This window comes from Osmerus mordax, chromosome 20 (genome assembly GCF_038355195.1).
Source record: "Osmerus mordax isolate fOsmMor3 chromosome 20, fOsmMor3.pri, whole genome shotgun sequence".
In the NCBI taxonomy this organism is placed as follows: Eukaryota; Metazoa; Chordata; class Actinopteri; order Osmeriformes; family Osmeridae; genus Osmerus; species Osmerus mordax.
The window spans coordinates 1819759-1836423 of record NC_090069.1 but is presented as its reverse complement, the minus strand read 5'-3'; the positions used below and the strand labels follow the sequence as shown (position 1 = coordinate 1836423).

At 45.3% G+C, this 16665-nt stretch overlaps 4 protein-coding genes across 5 annotated transcripts; 2 read left to right on the top strand and 2 right to left on the bottom strand.

Annotated features, from left to right (window-relative positions):
- Positions 1-23: 23 nt before the first annotated feature.
- On the top strand, positions 24-2922 carry eif2b1 (eukaryotic translation initiation factor 2B, subunit 1 alpha). Its single transcript, XM_067258175.1, has 9 exons — positions 24-269; positions 449-550; positions 734-870; positions 1147-1263; positions 1594-1706; positions 2143-2211; positions 2305-2380; positions 2512-2637; positions 2717-2922. Exons 1-9 carry the CDS (start codon positions 257-259, stop codon positions 2870-2872), a joined length of 909 nt encoding a protein of 302 aa, XP_067114276.1. The 5' UTR covers positions 24-256; the 3' UTR covers positions 2873-2922.
- A 99-nt stretch (positions 2923-3021) lies between these two features.
- Positions 3022-6563, bottom strand: ddx55 (DEAD (Asp-Glu-Ala-Asp) box polypeptide 55). The gene is made up of 14 exons (XM_067258174.1): positions 6424-6563; positions 6257-6307; positions 6038-6124; positions 5829-5920; positions 5657-5719; positions 5398-5547; positions 5063-5252; positions 4887-4969; positions 4682-4813; positions 4490-4582; positions 4140-4254; positions 3838-4006; positions 3451-3737; positions 3022-3317 (listed from the first exon to the last, which is right to left on the bottom strand). The coding sequence occupies exons 1-14, from the start codon at positions 6529-6531 to the stop codon at positions 3147-3149; spliced, it is 1791 nt and encodes a 596-aa protein (XP_067114275.1). The 5' UTR covers positions 6532-6563; the 3' UTR covers positions 3022-3146.
- A 401-nt stretch (positions 6564-6964) lies between these two features.
- Positions 6965-10335, bottom strand: LOC136964190 (transmembrane emp24 domain-containing protein 2). Of its 2 annotated transcripts, XM_067258189.1 has the most exons (5): positions 9982-10335; positions 9247-9439; positions 9046-9063; positions 8586-8693; positions 6965-8456 (listed from the first exon to the last, which is right to left on the bottom strand). In XM_067258189.1, the coding sequence occupies exons 1-5, from the start codon at positions 10159-10161 to the stop codon at positions 8332-8334; spliced, it is 624 nt and encodes a 207-aa protein (XP_067114290.1). In that variant the 5' UTR covers positions 10162-10335; the 3' UTR covers positions 6965-8331. The 2 variants fall into 2 exon arrangements, with proteins under 2 accessions (XP_067114290.1, XP_067114291.1); XM_067258190.1 differs by lacking the exon at positions 9046-9063.
- An 820-nt stretch (positions 10336-11155) lies between these two features.
- Positions 11156-16614, top strand: ptpn11a (protein tyrosine phosphatase non-receptor type 11a). Its single transcript, XM_067258686.1, has 12 exons — positions 11156-11386; positions 12090-12212; positions 12724-12918; positions 13308-13500; positions 14203-14322; positions 14594-14707; positions 15055-15151; positions 15289-15386; positions 15656-15814; positions 15990-16121; positions 16271-16425; positions 16539-16614. The coding sequence occupies exons 1-12, from the start codon at positions 11373-11375 to the stop codon at positions 16612-16614; spliced, it is 1476 nt and encodes a 491-aa protein (XP_067114787.1). The 5' UTR covers positions 11156-11372.
- Positions 16615-16665: the final 51 nt, after the last annotated feature.

Sequence of the window (16665 nt, the reverse complement as noted above, 5' to 3'; positions counted from 1 at the left end):
ACTGTGCTGTTGCGTCATCCTATTGCGACGGGAGATGATGACAGTAAAGCGAAACGTGAATAGTTTTAATTCCTCGTGTATATTATCCAGTGGCCTATACAGTTATCAAGTTAATTTGTCTTCTGTCAATCATTGAAGACACCAACTTTGTATACTGCTGTTGAATATAATTGAGTAACAGCTTTGAGCTATCAATTTACTTAACCTGTTTAGTTTGGTTGTGGACAAGTGTAACCTGCACATTCATTCAAAGAAAATGAACGAAGCAGGTAAGACATTTTTTTAAATCAAAATGATACAGCGCGTTTAACAGTGAAAATTAAGGTTTCCTTATGTTGTAGTCTGACCACCGTCTGTGCTAAACTGACGATTGCGTTAACATTAAAACGGGTAGATAACGGATTCGTTTGAGGTAACCCATGACTGTCTTTCCTCGGTCTCCCGTCAGAGTTGGTGGAGTACTTCAGGACTCAGATGAGAACTGACCCAGACATGGCTTCTGCTGTAGCTGCCATACGAACCTTATTGGAGTTTCTCAAGAGAGACAAAGGTCTGCATTTCCTTCTCAACGCTACACAGCGAGAGACGCACACATAGTCGTTGTTGTACTGAAATAAGCACAAAAACTGCTAGCTTGTTAATCAGACCGGTTTTTCTGAGTTGCCACTGAGATAAGACAGCCGACTGGCGTCCCAGCTCGATGAGTCTGTCCTCTTCTCTCTGCCTCCCTCAGGAGAGACGATCCAGGGTCTGAGGGAGAGTTTGAAGGGGGCGACAGACTGTCTGACTGCGGTGGACTCGTCCGTGGCTGTGTCCTCTGGCGGGGAACTGTTCCTCCGCTTCATCAGCCTGACGTCTCTGGAACACGAGGTTTGACGATTTCCCTCCTCCGGTTTTCTCATTCCGTGCCTGCCACGAACTCAGATGTTTGGTGTCTGTAACTCTTGCCCAAAAATGCTCTTTTCCCAGTTACATAATAGAAACCAAACTAAAAAGCACACGCACACCAGATTGACACGCCCTCTTGGTTGTTTGGCACACGTCTGGACATCCAGCTCAGAGAGGCAGACATACAGGGCCAGCCCTGCCGTCAAGACCCAGGCTGGGTCCTGGGTCAGGGCCTCATCTCCATCTTGTTTGCCTCAGGATCTGTCACGCTGCAAGAAGGTGATGGAGGAAAGAGGAGAGCTGTTCCTAGAGAAGATCTCGCAATCCAGAAGCAAGGTGGCCAAACTCTGCCACACTTTCATCAAAGACGGGGCGGTAAGGGATGTTATACAGCAATCGAAAAGAAACACAGTCGTTGTGTTTAACCCTTGTGATGCCTTCGGGTCACATGACCCAAAGGTTCATAACGAACCATCGTTGTGTTTACCCAAAAACAAATAAAAATTATTTTCTTTTAACCTTTGCAATGTGGGGGGTCTGAGACAGCCCAAAGGTCAAAAGCAAATGCTTCACTTTGTGAAGCATTTTTGTGACCCATTCTGACCCATCAGTCATTGTGACCCACCGTCAGAATGACCCGAAGATAACACAAGGGTTAAGTCATGACCTCATGAATCATCCTGCCTCCTCGCATTCTCCTCACAGAAAATCCTGACCCACTCGTCCTCCAGGGTGGTGCTGCGGGTGCTGGAGAAGGCTGCAGCTGAGAAGAAGCGCTTCTCTGTTTATGTCACAGAGTCCCAGCCAGACACAGCAGGGTGAGGACACGCACGCACACTCACCAGGGGCAAAGCCACGAGGAGGCCTGGGGGTGCCTAGGCCCCCTGATTTACATGTCCAGCCCCCCCAGAAATTAAGGAATTGTTTATATAAAAAATGAGAGATTCTGTCCTTCATTTTAAGATGGGGACCCTCCATCGGACCCTCCCCAAAATAAAATTCTGGCTACGCCCGACACACTCTCTTTCAGCCCTTCTCTGATATGTGTTCAGGGGGTCAGATGGCTGAGCGGTTAGGGAGTCGGGCTATTAATCAGAAGGTTGTTGGTTCGATTCCCAGCCGTGCCAAATGACGTTGCGTCCTTGGGCAAGGCACTTCACCCTACTTGCCTCGGGGAGAATGTCCCTGTACTTACTGTAAGTCGCTCTGGATAAGAGCGTCTGCTAAATGACTAAATGTAAATGTGTTCACCAGGTGGCAGATGGCAGAAGCCTTGAGAAAACTCAACGTTCCTGTGACCGTAGTTCTAGATGCTGCCGTGGGGTAAGTAATCCATTCACGATTATCAGTTACCTCAATCCATACCGCTAGCTGTAGACAAAAGAGCCTTTAGTGACTTTGTGTCTCTGTTCGTAGGTATGTCTTAGAGAAGGTGGACCTGGTCATCGTCGGTGCGGAAGGAGTCGTGGAGAGCGGAGGCATCATCAACAAAGTGCGTCTGGGGACAAGACGTTCCTAACAGTCCAGATTACTGGAACACTAGGGCTTACTGCCGTTCACATTGACAGTGTCATACCTGTGGTGAAGCTGCGTTCCACCTGCTGTGCTTGTTCTTCCTTGTAGATTGGCACCTATCAGATGGCTCTGTGCTCCAAAGCCCACAACAAGCCCTTCTACGTCGTAGCAGAGAGCTTCAAGTTCGTCCGCCTGTACCCCCTCAACCAGCAAGACGTCCCAGACAGATTCAAGGTAAAAAGGAGACCGGCGGCACTTCTGATCGTGACGTTTCTGCGTGTCCTTTTGACGTCCTCTTCTACCCCCCCGACAGTACAAGGCGGACACGCTGAGGACCGTCCAGAATCTGTCGGAGGAGCACCCCATGACGGACTACACCCCGCCCTCCCTCATCACCCTCCTCTTCACCGACCTGGGGGTCCTCACCCCATCCGCTGTCAGTGACGAACTCATCAAGCTTTATTTATAACTGTGCCTCGCGACATCGAAATAAAATAAATTGAAAGAGAGAAGGGTTGTAAAAACATGTTTGGGTCTTGAATCGACGGTCACAACAGTCCACGTGTATCTACACAAATGTCGTAAATGAGTTTACAGAAAACCTATGAAGTACATGGATTAAAGAAAATTCACCCTGCAGGATTTATTCACCAGATGTGGCACAAGAGACTTTATATAACAACACTGTAAAATGTAGGTGCGCCAGTCCATATTTAGGAAGAGGAACCACAGGCGACGCGTTGTCATTTGCTCTCCTCTTCCTGTGAGGGTCCTGGAGTCTTGCGGTGACTCTTCTGCCCAACTGTCACCTGCTTCTCAAAGTCCTCCTCGCTGATCTGTCCTTTCTTCAGTTTCTTGAGTAGGCGGGTGTCGTTGAGCAGCTCCTTCATGTCCTCGTCGTCTACATCTGAGCCCTGCAGAGAAAGTTTAAATTCATTTGGTTTAACTTAACACGTTTACATTCAAGGAAACAGCAAGTCAGTCCCATTAAAACACGCAACATGCATAATAAACGTAATGAAATTACTAAATAGTACAGTGAAATACCTCTTCAAGTTTTCTTTTGGCAGCCGTCTTTCTCCTGCGGTCCTTCTTGTTCTTCTGCTTGGACCAGGCTGTGTTCTTGATGAACTTCTTCCTGGGCGCAGGCGTCCTCTCCTTCAGCTCTGCCAGCATCTTCTGCCTCAGTTTCTCCCTGTTCTTGTCCTTGTAGCGGATGGTGTTTGTGTCGAGGGTGGTCTCACCGAACTCTGGGAAATGCCTGCCCTTCAGCTCGGGCATCTTGGGCATGCGGAGGAGGGCGAAACCACGGGCCAGCAAGGCAAAGTCCAGATCTGACCAATGACAGCAGAAAACAATGTCACATTCTTCCACCAAGCTGAATATAGCAGGAACTGACAGCATGCCTGGTTTAGTCGACGGGCTGTTTCTCACCTTTGACCCTGAAGATCAGGCTGCACTCGTGTTTGGCGTAGCCCTGGACGTAGGAGACGAAGGCTCTCATGCCCCTGTCAAACATGGCGCGGTCGGCCTGTGCCAGGACCTTCACCTTGGGCAGCACGTCCACCACGTCTCTGACAGCTGGCATCCTCTGCAGGGGGCACTGAGGAGGGCACAGGGAGGGTTAAACACTTCAAATAAGAAGAAGAAGAAGAACTGAGTAAAAAAAATCAACAAACAAAAACAAAAAGATAGATAAATGACCCTGGAAGTAAAAGCTATCCTACAAACCGTACTTTCTGGTTGATGGACAGGAAGTTGACATACGACTCCTCCATCGGAAGGAGGAAGACGAGGGCGTTGCCTTGGTTACCAATACGCGCTGTGCGTCCGCACCGATGCACGAAGGCACTGAGGGAGGGGGGGGAAAGATAAGTGACTGTCATCTCTTCGTGTGCCACACCTCTTCAACTGTATACCGGACATATTACATTTAGTCATTTAGCAGACGCTCTTATCCAGAGCAACTTACAGCCACCGCTCAACCACCCGACTCCATATTATTTTCTGAATAATCAGTTGTCATAACTGCATGTGTTTAAATTCTGCTCTGCCTAGCCAGCATACTTTTGTCATTTAACTATACCTGGCACTACTTGGAGGGTCATACTGCAGGACCCAGTTGACTTCTGGGATATCGATGCCTCTGGCCATCACATCGGTACACACTACAATTCCGCTGTAACACAACAAAAGTTAGCAGTACAGTTGTTATCGCACTTGTAAAAAAAAATACATCACAGTCATTTATGAAACAACCTCATTTCCTACGCCATACCTTTTCATCGTTCGAAAGTCTGCAAAGATCTTGTTGCGTTTGTGCTTCATTTTGCCATGAATGCAGTAGATGGTGACATTCTTAATGAGGGCCTCCAGGGCTCTGCCGAAGTACTCCACACAAGCACAGGTACTGAGGAACACAGAACAATCAGCCACGAACAAGTCATCCCAACACACACGACTGACAGAGGCCTGGCACTCACCTAACGAAAACCAGCTGCTTCTCATGCTTGTGTTGTCGTAGAAACGCCACCAGGTTGTTAAACTTATCCTCCGTTCTGCAGATCTGCATGACAAAATGACGGAGAGCGCTTCAAGACTTGGACCTGGCGTACGACCTGTTAAGCTGTTACTCTGGCGTCACGGGTTTCCTACTCACGGTGTAATAATTACAGAGTCTGGCAGGGGTTTTCTGCACGCTGGTGGCCGCCACGCCCTTCTCCTTCACGGCAATGCGTACAGGGTTCCTGAGGCCGGCTCTCACCAGCTTCTCCAGCTCCTGGGTCTGAGTGGCCGAGAACAGCCCGGTTCGTCTCTGCTTCGGCAGCAGGCCCAGGATGGTATTCAGGCTACAGAGGAGGAAAGAGAGACAGGCACACACAAAAAAGAAGTTAGAATGAATAACAGTACAACTGGGCCACGCGTGCCCCCCAGCGTGCCACCTTCCCCCTGACCCCCCCAGTTGAAATGGTCTGGAGCCTCCCCTGGTCGTACCTGGCCTCGAAGCCCATATCCAGCAGCCTGTCCGCCTCGTCCAGCACCAGAACGTCCAGACTCTTTACGGAGCTGGCCAGGTCCAAACCATCTGCTTTTCTACGGAACATGTCTTCCAGTCGACCCGGAGTTGCAATCACTATGTTGGCCCTGGAAAAGAGAGTGGAAAAAATTACTTTTCTCCAGGTGCACATTGCTGACATTTGTTGAGAGGCCCGGTGTTAAAGTCACTCTCAGTGGGGTCACACTGTATCCTCACCCTTGTTCCTTGAACCTTTCCACATCGTCTATAGGGTTGCTTCCACCTATCAACAAAATCTGTCTGGAAAAAGACAACTTTGATGAAAATCGAACCCTGGATGTTTTTTGTGCCAACTAAACTCAGCCTTTCTATGTAAACAATGTACATTTTCACAAGACTCTCCACCTACTTGAATTGTGGAAACTTCTGGATGAACTGCCCTATCACCTCGCTGATTTGAAGGGCTAGTTCTCGGGTCGGGGTGATGACCAATGCACCAACCTGACAGCAGAATAACAGAAATATACAACAGCAGAATAATGATTTATCTGGCAGATACTGATGCAGCCGTTTTGATGCTTTGATGCTTTAATGACCGTGGTATGATTCAAAGTTTACCTGCAATTTCTTCAGTTTCTCTTCTCGCTTTAGAAGAATTTCTATAATAGGAATAACAAAAGCGAGTGTCTTCCCACTTCCAGTCACCTGTCAAGGCACGGGAAAACTTTGAGTAACAGTTACCTCAGACACGCGTTTCACTCTCATAACGCAATTACTACTGACTCATGGACGCATGCTGTTTAACACTGATACAAATAGAAAATAATGCTCACTTACAGCCTCGGCAGCGACATCTTTATTGCACATAAAGAGCGGAATACAGGCAGACTGGAAATGAAAAGTAAAGTGTTTAAGAAAGGTAACAACTGTGGTCGAGTCACTGAGACTGAATACATGTAAGCTTCGTCCGTTGAAAAGTAAATGTAAATGTAAAATCTAAATACCTGAACAGGTGTCATAAAAGTAAACCCTAACTCGTCGAGAGTTTCCATTATGCTGTCGTTCAGTTTAACAGGTAAACTATCCCATTTTCCATCGGTGGTGTTTTCCATGTTGGAACTCTACAGCCCATCCACGCTGTTACCCTTTCCTGTACGTCGATATTTACAATCCGGGTAGGAACAGAGTACCGGTGTTCCGGAGAATTCAGTTCCACAAATAAACTATTGTACTGTACAATAAGTAGGCAAGTTGGTGTTATTATAATTTTAGGACACTCGTCTTTCATTCATTATTTTATAGTGATCATAATGAGTAATACGTGTCATCTATACACCAGTCTCTTACACTGAGAACACAGGGGGAATAGATTTCCCTGGAGGCCTGAGGAAAGTGGTGTCCCCCCCCTGTATATTACAGTCTGGCCATTTATGTTACTGTGATCATTATGTATAGCAAGTTTCATCTATACGTCTTTTACACTGAGAACACTTGGGGAACAGCTTTCCCTGAAGGTCTGAGGAACATCACACATTAAACCACAAATTAAAGAATATTGTATTTATTGTTTAGGAAACCAGGATCATTTTCCACAGACAAGCATTTAACTTTCAAATTGTATTGATCCATTTTGCATTGATGAGTCAAATTGACCTAATTTCTCCTCAGTAGTCCCTCCAGTTCAGAGGTGACTGTGCATTAAGCAGAAATGCCTGAGCTCACCAGAAAAAGTCAATTACAAAACTGGGACATATTCACTAAAATACAACATTAAGGGTGTAAAGATGTAACATATAAGACAATAGACCAGAAAACACCACCCCCTGTATTATCTTCTAATATTACAGCATGAATGTTGTATCTAACTGGATATGTACCAGAAAAATCAAAAGTACAAAACCGCTTACCGTCACATAAATTAGAATCCCGCCCCCACCCCAAATTGTCAAAAAAAAAAAAAAAAGCAACTAAAGCGAGCTCGCACTCTTAACATAGTTTCGCCCCCTCCCCCAACACCAAATCATAACCTATTGTAAAGCTCATCCATTCTGATCCACATAACCCACAGATGTTACAAACTAAAAGGCTCCATGTAAAGTTCATTAGTTGAAGCTGGTGTAGCTAGTGTTTTTTTCGAGGATAAGAATGAATGAACAATATAACCAACTAATCCATCTGAAGCAAAGTGAGTTGTAATGTTTTCCTTTTTTTCAGTGTGTACACACACACACACATGCGCACACACACACACATTCAAAAGAAACATTATGTGCCATGGATGGATAACTATGATTCGACAAAATTGCTAAAATCAATTCGGCCTGTGTCATAAGACTGACAAAATAAAAATGCATCTGGTAGTCTAGGGCTCATTGAGTTGGGTGCTACACAGTACGTTGCGAAACTAAAACTAAAAATGTCAGCTAACAAAAAAAATGCCTGAAACTATGGTAACACAACATCTTAATGAGCCTCAGAAGGGGTGTCTCAGGTCTCAACTGAACATGAATTACTTAGGACATGGCAAACATTCTTCTCTGACATTTGCATTTATTATCAGTGTCTTGTTTTTTTGCCTTCATTTTACCATATGAGCGTTTAAGTCTATCGGTTATTAGAGACAGAAAGCCAACCAAAAATTGGAAAAGCAAGTTAACAGCATCATGACTAAAAACTGATCATCAAAATGGACCGAATTTGAAAGATCTTTAAAAAGTCCCAAATTCAAAATGCAACAGTAACAACCATGAAAACAAAAGGGGTAAAAAATTTAACATAAAACGTCCAATTGTACTCAAATATTTTTACTGAAAAAATGCCAGTCTCGTATCCATGGTGTAACTAGACATCTTGGCAGGTGTTCTGGAGAGTAACGGTGGTACAGGAACACATTTAGGGAACTTTTTTATATGTTACACCACCCGCCGCACTTCGAAGAACCTCTTCAGGTAGTAAATCTGTCCAAGCGTCATGGCGACCAGGACCAGAGCTTCGAAGAACGACCACAGCACCACTCTGCTGTTTGTGTTGTCGTTGACTAAAAAAAAGAGGAGAAATATGAATATTTGGAAAATGTCATTAACAAGATACAAGGCAAAGCCAACCAAGCAGCAGTGTGTTGTTGTGTGTGTTGTTGTGTGTGTTGTTGTTAATGTGTGTTACTAACTTGCTCGATGTATTCTCTCCCGGACTTCCATGTACTCTTGCTCGTGCTTAACTGCTGTCATGGAAACAGCCAGCTCGTTGATCATCTCTTCAAGCTTGTTCTGATGAGCTGGAATATAATATATATATATTGGTATTTTATTTATCAACCAATGAGGATCAGAGTAGTAACACATTCTGAAGAACATTACATGCATTACTTGACTCAAACGCACGGCTAATATCAAAATGACAGCACACAGTGCCCGATTCACGTTAAAAGAAAACTGTTTTGTAAGGTCACACTAATGAGAAGCCCACAGTAGCGTAGAAACCATTTTTCCTCACACCATTCCCAGTGTGCAGTCAATTATTAGTGCACACATCCTGTATGTTACATTACAGGGACAACTCATCAAACATGGGTTAGAGGAAAACAGTGCATTTTCAAGCCTTCAGGCCAGAACGTCGCCATGGCCTACCATCCCAGTTGTCTCCACCTGAGAGGAGGCAAAAGCCCCCCACATCACATTAAAGCACAAAACAAGAATACATTTAACACCAATCAAAAAAACAAAGATATTTTCTGAAAAGTTGGGAAAGAGTAACATTTAAATATGAAAAATGCTTTTCATTTTTGTTAAAGGTATGACGATTAGACCACACACACACACAAAACCCACCTTCTGTTTCCATGTCTTGTCCTTTGGGTGCCTCTCCAATGTCAATTGTGAACATGACAATCTTGGGTGTCATGGTGGACATCTTGTTGCTGAAGCAGAACTTGTATGTTCCATCCATGTGTGCTGCAACAGAGTATTTCCCGCTAGACTCTCTGTCCCCTTTGTAAATCTGTTTACCGTCTGGCCCTGTAATCTGTATAGGGAGCAAAATATATTTATTTAAAGATGCATGGAAATCAATTTCTCCAAAGTATCTAGTAGCTTAACATATGCGTCATATGTAGGGATATTTGTAAGTAGTCTGTCATAAATTACATTTGATTATGACAATACTTAGAGGAGCAAAAGCGCGACAGCTGTCAGTAGTCTGAAAGCCGAATTTATAAAGCCAGACAGTTAGGCTAGATTTGACAGGTACTGTAAAGATCACACACTGTCACTGAATCCGGTCAAAGGAAACGTTTCAAATAAACACGTTAACTTAAGTATAACCTGGAAAACTAGATACATCACTAGCTGCTAGTCAACCTAATTGCTTACAATGTGTAGTATTTTGTAGATAACTAGCTCTAGCTTGGTTAGCTGCTGTTTGGTCTGTAGCTAGCTAGCACTAGCTCATTGGCTATAACGTAACCAATGAAACGATGACATTAGCCTGCTAGCACTCTCTAGCTCACATTTAGACCCCTGTCAATTCAACGTTTTGTGTAATTGCTTCAAGTGAACGCATTTCACCTCAACGTCGATGTCCAAGAAACCTCCTTCGGCAACTTCGAACATCAGGCCCATCTTGGTCCCTGAGTTCACCCGTTCAAAGAAGCACTCCTCTGCATGGGCGTCTATGCTAACAAAGTAGCCGGACGCTGTGGCAGACAAGACGGCAAGAAGGACAACGAGTTCCGAAGCAGTGAACATATTTGTATTTTAGCTGTCGTTACGTGGTGGTTATAAATGTACTGTATGACTGTGTCTCCAAATATCCCATATGATATGAATAACAAAACCAGTACACTCTCCCCCAAAACGCTCGATTGTAAACGTTGGCGAGTGTACACTTCCTAGCTAGGTAGATAGCTAGGTAGCCAGGGCTTCAGGGAGACTGCCACGTAAGGATTTAGACGGTAAGCATTGAGGAACATTGAGTGCGACCTGATCTGCGATTGAGAAATTCAGTTTCCTGAGTTGAGTCAGAAATCGATGTACAGTTTTGTTTGAGGTATCCACAAACTATTTGCATGACAGAATATAGTCTCATATTGTGTAAATAATCGATTTACCCCACCCAAAATGCATAGGAAGTCAAAATATGTATTTCTGACAGTCTGAATTATGTTATTTTCTATTTCTTTTAAAGAAGCCTCATTTAATGAATACGTTTTGTTTGATCAAAATAATTCAATTTTTTATGGTCTAATCCCAGTATTTAAATGAAACTGAATAGTTTATAGTAACATGGGACAATAATGTGTTATAAATGTGTTTAGTGTTCTTGTTTGTCTATGAGTCTGTTCTTTATAGTATTATGTTTAAAAACACTTTACTCCGATCAGTACTAGAATGTTTCCATGGCGGTCTCAAGAAAGGACAATCAAATATGACATTGCATGATTCATTTTTTATATCTATTTTTCTATTATTATGATTTTACTACTATTATTATTATAATGATATATATTTTTTTTTACAATAATGTATACTGTATGGTTATGCTCAATACCTGCAATGTTTGTATATATTTCTTTGTTGCCTGTTTGTAAATTTGTCCGTTTTCTTTCAACAAGAAAAAAAAAGCCAACATAAAAAAAGGAAAAAAAGAAGGAAAAAGGAAGAAAATTGTCTGCCCGGCCGGAGCGCTTGCGCAAAAGTGAAACGTATGTTTTGTCGCATGTTTGCTGACGTCCAACAGTCGACTTGCACTGAAGTCTCCGGGGCTGAAGGCCTAGGGACTTTTTGTTGCTGTTGAAAATTCCAACAAATGCCCGTGTTTTCGTACCCGGTTTGAGCGGGTCGTCGTCTTTATGAAGCATTTGTGCCTTGTGTTGACTGCGAAATAAGAATACGATAGTAGTCGGAGAAGCCAGCTGGTTGTAGGAAGTCAGTGCAAGGAAGCTGCGAGGATTGAAAAAATGACATCTCGGAGGTAACGTTCAGGAAGGCTGACCATGGAAAACAATGTCTGGTCCTTAGCTAGCAAGCTAGCTTACCATCCACAACACTAGCATTGATTGCAATAATATTATCAAGATGTGTGTGCTAGCTATCTGATATAGATGGTTTATACCAGACCTTTATGTCCCACTTTAAGTCGTGTTTTGACAGTCATTTCGTGGCTGTTAATGCTTTTTCCCCCCAAGCTGTTTTAGCTTGCTAGAAATCATTTTAGACTAGTAACTGCCAGCATACGTGAAAATGAGACCAAATGTATCACAGGTCTACTGTAGCGACCAAAACCTATAACTAGCTAGCTAGCAATATTGGCTTTGTCTATCTTATTGACATACGGTCATGCATTTGCAAGCTGTGTACTCCATGGTCATGTAAATATCTGTGCCAAAAGATGCACAGATGACCTATTTGATGCATATTATCCTGAGCTGAAGCTGGCAACCTTAAGCTAGGTAGTTACTGATTAATTAGGTCATTTGAATAAACCTACGTTAATAGGATGTACCTCACTTCTACTAGATACACCTAAACAGAACAGACTACTATCATCTCAAAATAGTCTTGGCTTGTTCACGACCAGATAGTGTTGACAGCTTCATAACGTGTCTGACTGGCGCCTTTCTTATATTACCCCTGACCACTATTTTATATTGTTCGCCTTTTTTGTTGTTGCAAAGGTGGTTCCACCCAAACATTACAGGTGTCGAGGCTGAGAATCTTCTGTTGACCAGGGGAGTTGATGGAAGCTTTCTGGCCCGGCCTAGCAAGAGTAACCCTGGAGACTTCACCCTCTCAGTCCGGTGAGTACAGGGGTAAACTAACAGCACCCTCTAACTGTCTTTGAGGTTGGTTAATTCTGGTTTATTCAGTTGGTCTTTCATTATAAAAACCTAACTGTTCACCCATGGTCTCTAATTGGTTCAGTTATCCCCTATCATCACTGCTTCTGTTCAGCAATGTTGCCTTACTTGCGTCTCTTGAAAAGGCACTATTTACATTTAGTCATTTAGCAGACGCTCTTATCCAGAGCGACTTACAGTAAGTACAGGGACATTCCCCAGAGGCAAATAGGGTGAAGTGCCTTGCCCAAGGACACAACGTCATTTTTTCACGGCCCGGGAATCGAACCAGCGACCTTCTGATTACTATCCCGATTCTCTAACCGCTCAGCCACCTGACTCCCTATATAAAATGAAGTTGTTATTATTATTATGAATTGGCCATTTGGGGGTGTTTAAACCTAGTCTTCTCATTCCATCATGGACAGTACTGCAGTGTCTCAGTTGAACATTGTGATGTTCCTCTCTCTAGGAGGAACGGCGCTGTCACCCACATCAAGATCCAGAACACAGGGGACTATTATGACCTGTACGGGGGAGAGAAGTTCGCCACACTGGCTGAGCTGGTGCAGTACTACATGGAGCACCACGGGCAGCTGAAGGAGAAAAACGGAGACGTCATCGAGCTCAAGTACCCGCTTAACTGTGCCGATCCCACTTCAGAACGGTGAGTGGAGGGGGATGAGTTATCCAATTATCCTTTTCTAGTAGATACAAAAAAAAAACAGTAGCAGCACTAAACATTATGTGAATGCAATATTAAGGAGATGTGTTGTGCAGAGAACTGTTATGTACGTGTGGTTTGATGTTTCCTTGATGACAGAATCTTTCAATTCTATTCTATGGTCTGTGGTATATAGGAATACCGTTTCCACGGTACTAGAGATTGGGAGTCTACTTGTTGGCTCTGCTTTTTGATTCGCTGTTTCATCTGAAGCAGTTATTCATCTGTAAAGTGGAACTCGGCTTCCTGCCTAAGTCCCGGTCGAATTGAATTGGGAACGTGTGCTTGAAAAGCAGGCGCGTTGCTTGAGCGCGGGCTCCTCTCTTCCTCAGGTGGTTCCACGGCCATCTGTCTGGCCGGGAGGCCGAGAAGCTGCTGACTGAGAAGGGGAAGAACGGCAGCTTCCTGGTGCGGGAGAGTCAGAGTCACCCCGGGGACTTTGTCCTCTCCGTCCGCACGGGGGACGACAAGACGGACAGCAGCGACAGCAAACCCAAAGTGACGCACGTCATGATCCGCTGCAAGGTGCCGCCTTTACCGTCTCTCTGCCTCTGTCTCTATTTTTCTCTGTCTCTCTTTCTGTCTGTCTCTCTGTCTTCTCTTTCTCTCTGTCTCTCTATCTTCTATTTCTCTCCTTCTTTCTCTCTGTCTCTCTATCTTCTCTTTCTCTCTGTCTCTGTTTTCTCTTTCTCTGTCTCTCTGTTTTCTCTTTCTCTCTGTCTCTCTATCTTCTCTTTCTCTCTGTCTCTCTGTCTCTCTGTCTTCTCTTTCTCTCTATCTCTCTATCTTCTCTGTCTCTCTGTCTTCTCTGTCTCCTCCTCCTCCATGGGAGGACAGCTTGAGAAAATGCAGCTGTTTGTTACAAAATGTCGTAGCAATAAGGAGATTGTAATGTTGCATTCTTATTTGACTATAAATAGAGTTTTTGGACATGGCCTTGAATTCAGGCAAGGCAGTGGGTAGTTGTTGTGATGACCTCATCAAGGTTCTGCATCATCCAGCTGTCTCCTTGCTGTTTTGAGCTAAAGTCCTCTTGTCATATATAGAGCTGTTTGAAGTTCACCCAGTGACCTATTGACCTTGGACAGTTGTAAAGTTTTACAAAAAACGTTGCAGTGAAAATCTAAAAACGACAAAATGGCTAGTCATAACCGAAGTGGCGTGTGTCGCGTATGGTCGTAGAGCAGCGCGGTTCAACCACTGTCCTGTTGCTTTGTGGTTTGACAGCCTGACCTGAAGTACGACGTGGGCGGGGGGGAGAAGTTTGACTCTCTCACTGACCTGGTGGAGCATTACAAGAAGAACCCCATGGTGGAGACCCTGGGCACAGTGCTGCAGCTCAAACAGGTACAGTCTCAGTCCTGTGTTGGCAATAAGACTCAAATCTATTGGATATAAAAATTTAAAATAAAAATGTATAATCATTTATATCATTATACATAAAAAAAATACATATATATATTTTTATTAATTATACAAAAGTATACCCCCCCCCCATAAAAATATATAGAATGTTTTTGCTTTTGAACCACCATGTGGTTTTTACAAACGTCTTTGAAGTGGCCTTTAGTCGCGTGAGCCGTCTTGTCATAGCTGTGATGATTCCTCCCCCTCCTAGCCCCTCAACACCACGCGCATCAACGCTGCCGAGATCGAGAGCCGGGTGAGGGAGCTCAGCAAACTGGCCGAGGCCACAGACAAGGTCAAGCAGGGCTTCTGGGAGGAATTTGAGGTAAGAAACAGGGAGTCAGGTGGCTGAGCGGTTAGGGAATCGGGCTAGTAATCAGAAGGTCGCCGGTTCGATTCCCGGCCGTGCCAAATGACGTTGTGTCCTTGGGCAAGGCACTTCACCCTACTTGCCTACTTGGAATGTCCCTGTACTTACTGTAAGTCGCTCTGGATAAGAGCGTCTGCTAAATTACTAAATGTAAATGTACTTACTGTAAGTCGCTCTGGATAAGAGTGTCTGCTAAATGACTAAATGTAAATGTAAGAAACACCGCTAGCAAATGGAGCGCGCAGCGAGAAATCCCATCCGTGCGCGGTGTTGACTAACAGCCGGTCTCCCCTGGTCCCCAGACTCTGCAGCAGCAGGAGTGTAAGCTGCTGTACAGCCGTAAGGAGGGCCAGAGAGCAGACAACAAGAACAAGAACCGATACAAGAACATCCTACCCTGTGAGCATAAGCCACCCTGTTCCACCGCTGCAATCTTACTCTACTTCCTGTCTGTCTACTTCCTGTCTGTGAAAGGTGTTTACGCGAGGCAGAGCGGGTACAGATGAATGATATTCCTCCTCTCTCTCCTCCTCCAGTCGACCACTCGCGCGTGGAGCTGAAAGATGGGGACGCAAATGACCCTGGCTCAGACTACATCAATGCCAACATCATCACGGTAGTAAATGAAGCCATGGTAAACTCTCTTCATCTTCAACACACACACAGACACACAAACGTATCGATGCATTGTGGTCGTCCTCACGACAATCCCAGAGCCTTTGTCCGAGTGTTAGAGAAACGTTATATCCCGTACAATTTGCAAACTGGTCAAACCCTTGTCTTAACCACTGCGTCTAACCCCAGTCACCGTAGCTCAACCTGTGTGTATCTGTTACCTGAGCCCTGCTGGTTTGTCGAGCGAGCGTGTTTTAACGCGTCGCCGCGTCTTGTGTGTGTGTGCAGCCGGACGGCGAGTCCAAGTCGACCAGCGGCCGCCTGAAGAAGAGCTACATCGCCACGCAGGGCTGCCTGCAGAACACCATCAGCGACTTCTGGAGGATGGTCTTCCAGGAGAACTCCCGGGTCATCGTCATGACGACCAAGGAGGTGGAACGGGGGAAGGTAAAAACGGATTCTCTATGTTCTTGCCGACGACGTTCGTTTGAAACGATGTCTTCTCTCTGAATTTCATGAACGAGATGCCGGCAGACATATGGGGGGGGTGGGTGGGCGGGGTGGGGGGGGTAAAATGCAGTCATGATCGTGTTCTGAGCGATCTCCCGCTGTGTCCCTGCAGAGTAAGTGTGTGAAGTATTGGCCTGACATGTCGGCTCTGAAGGAGTACGGAGCCATGCGCGTCCGGAACGTCAAGGAGACCGCCGCCCACGACTACATCCTACGGGAACTCAAACTGTCCAAGGTCGGACAGGTACGACGCAGAGCTCTGTCCAACCCTACACTGTGTGTGTGTGTGTGTGTGCGAGACAGGCATGTGTGAGACAGGCGTGCGCGACTGGTGCGTGTGTGACTTGCGTGTCTGTGTGTGTGACTAAAGTCTGGCTGGCGTGTGTTTCCCAGGGCAACACGGAGCGCACAGTGTGGCAGTACCACTTCAGGGCGTGGCCGGACCACGGCGTGCCCACAGACCCTGGAGGAGTGCTGGACTTCCTGGAGGAGGTCAACCTGAAGCAGGAGAGCATCCTGGAGTCTGGGCCCATAGTGGTGCACTGCAGGTACACACACACACACACAGTAATGGATGCCAATTGAAATACGAAGCTATCGATACATCAATGGAAATCTCCAGCTGTTTTCTCAGAGCAGTGTTTTCTGTTGTGTGCTGCAGCGCTGGGATTGGCAGGACGGGCACGTTCATCGTCATCGACATCCTCATCGACGTCATCCGAGAAAAAGGTAGGTGAACCCTAAGCCACCGCTCGTCCTGAACATGGCGACCAAGGGAGAAGCCGGAT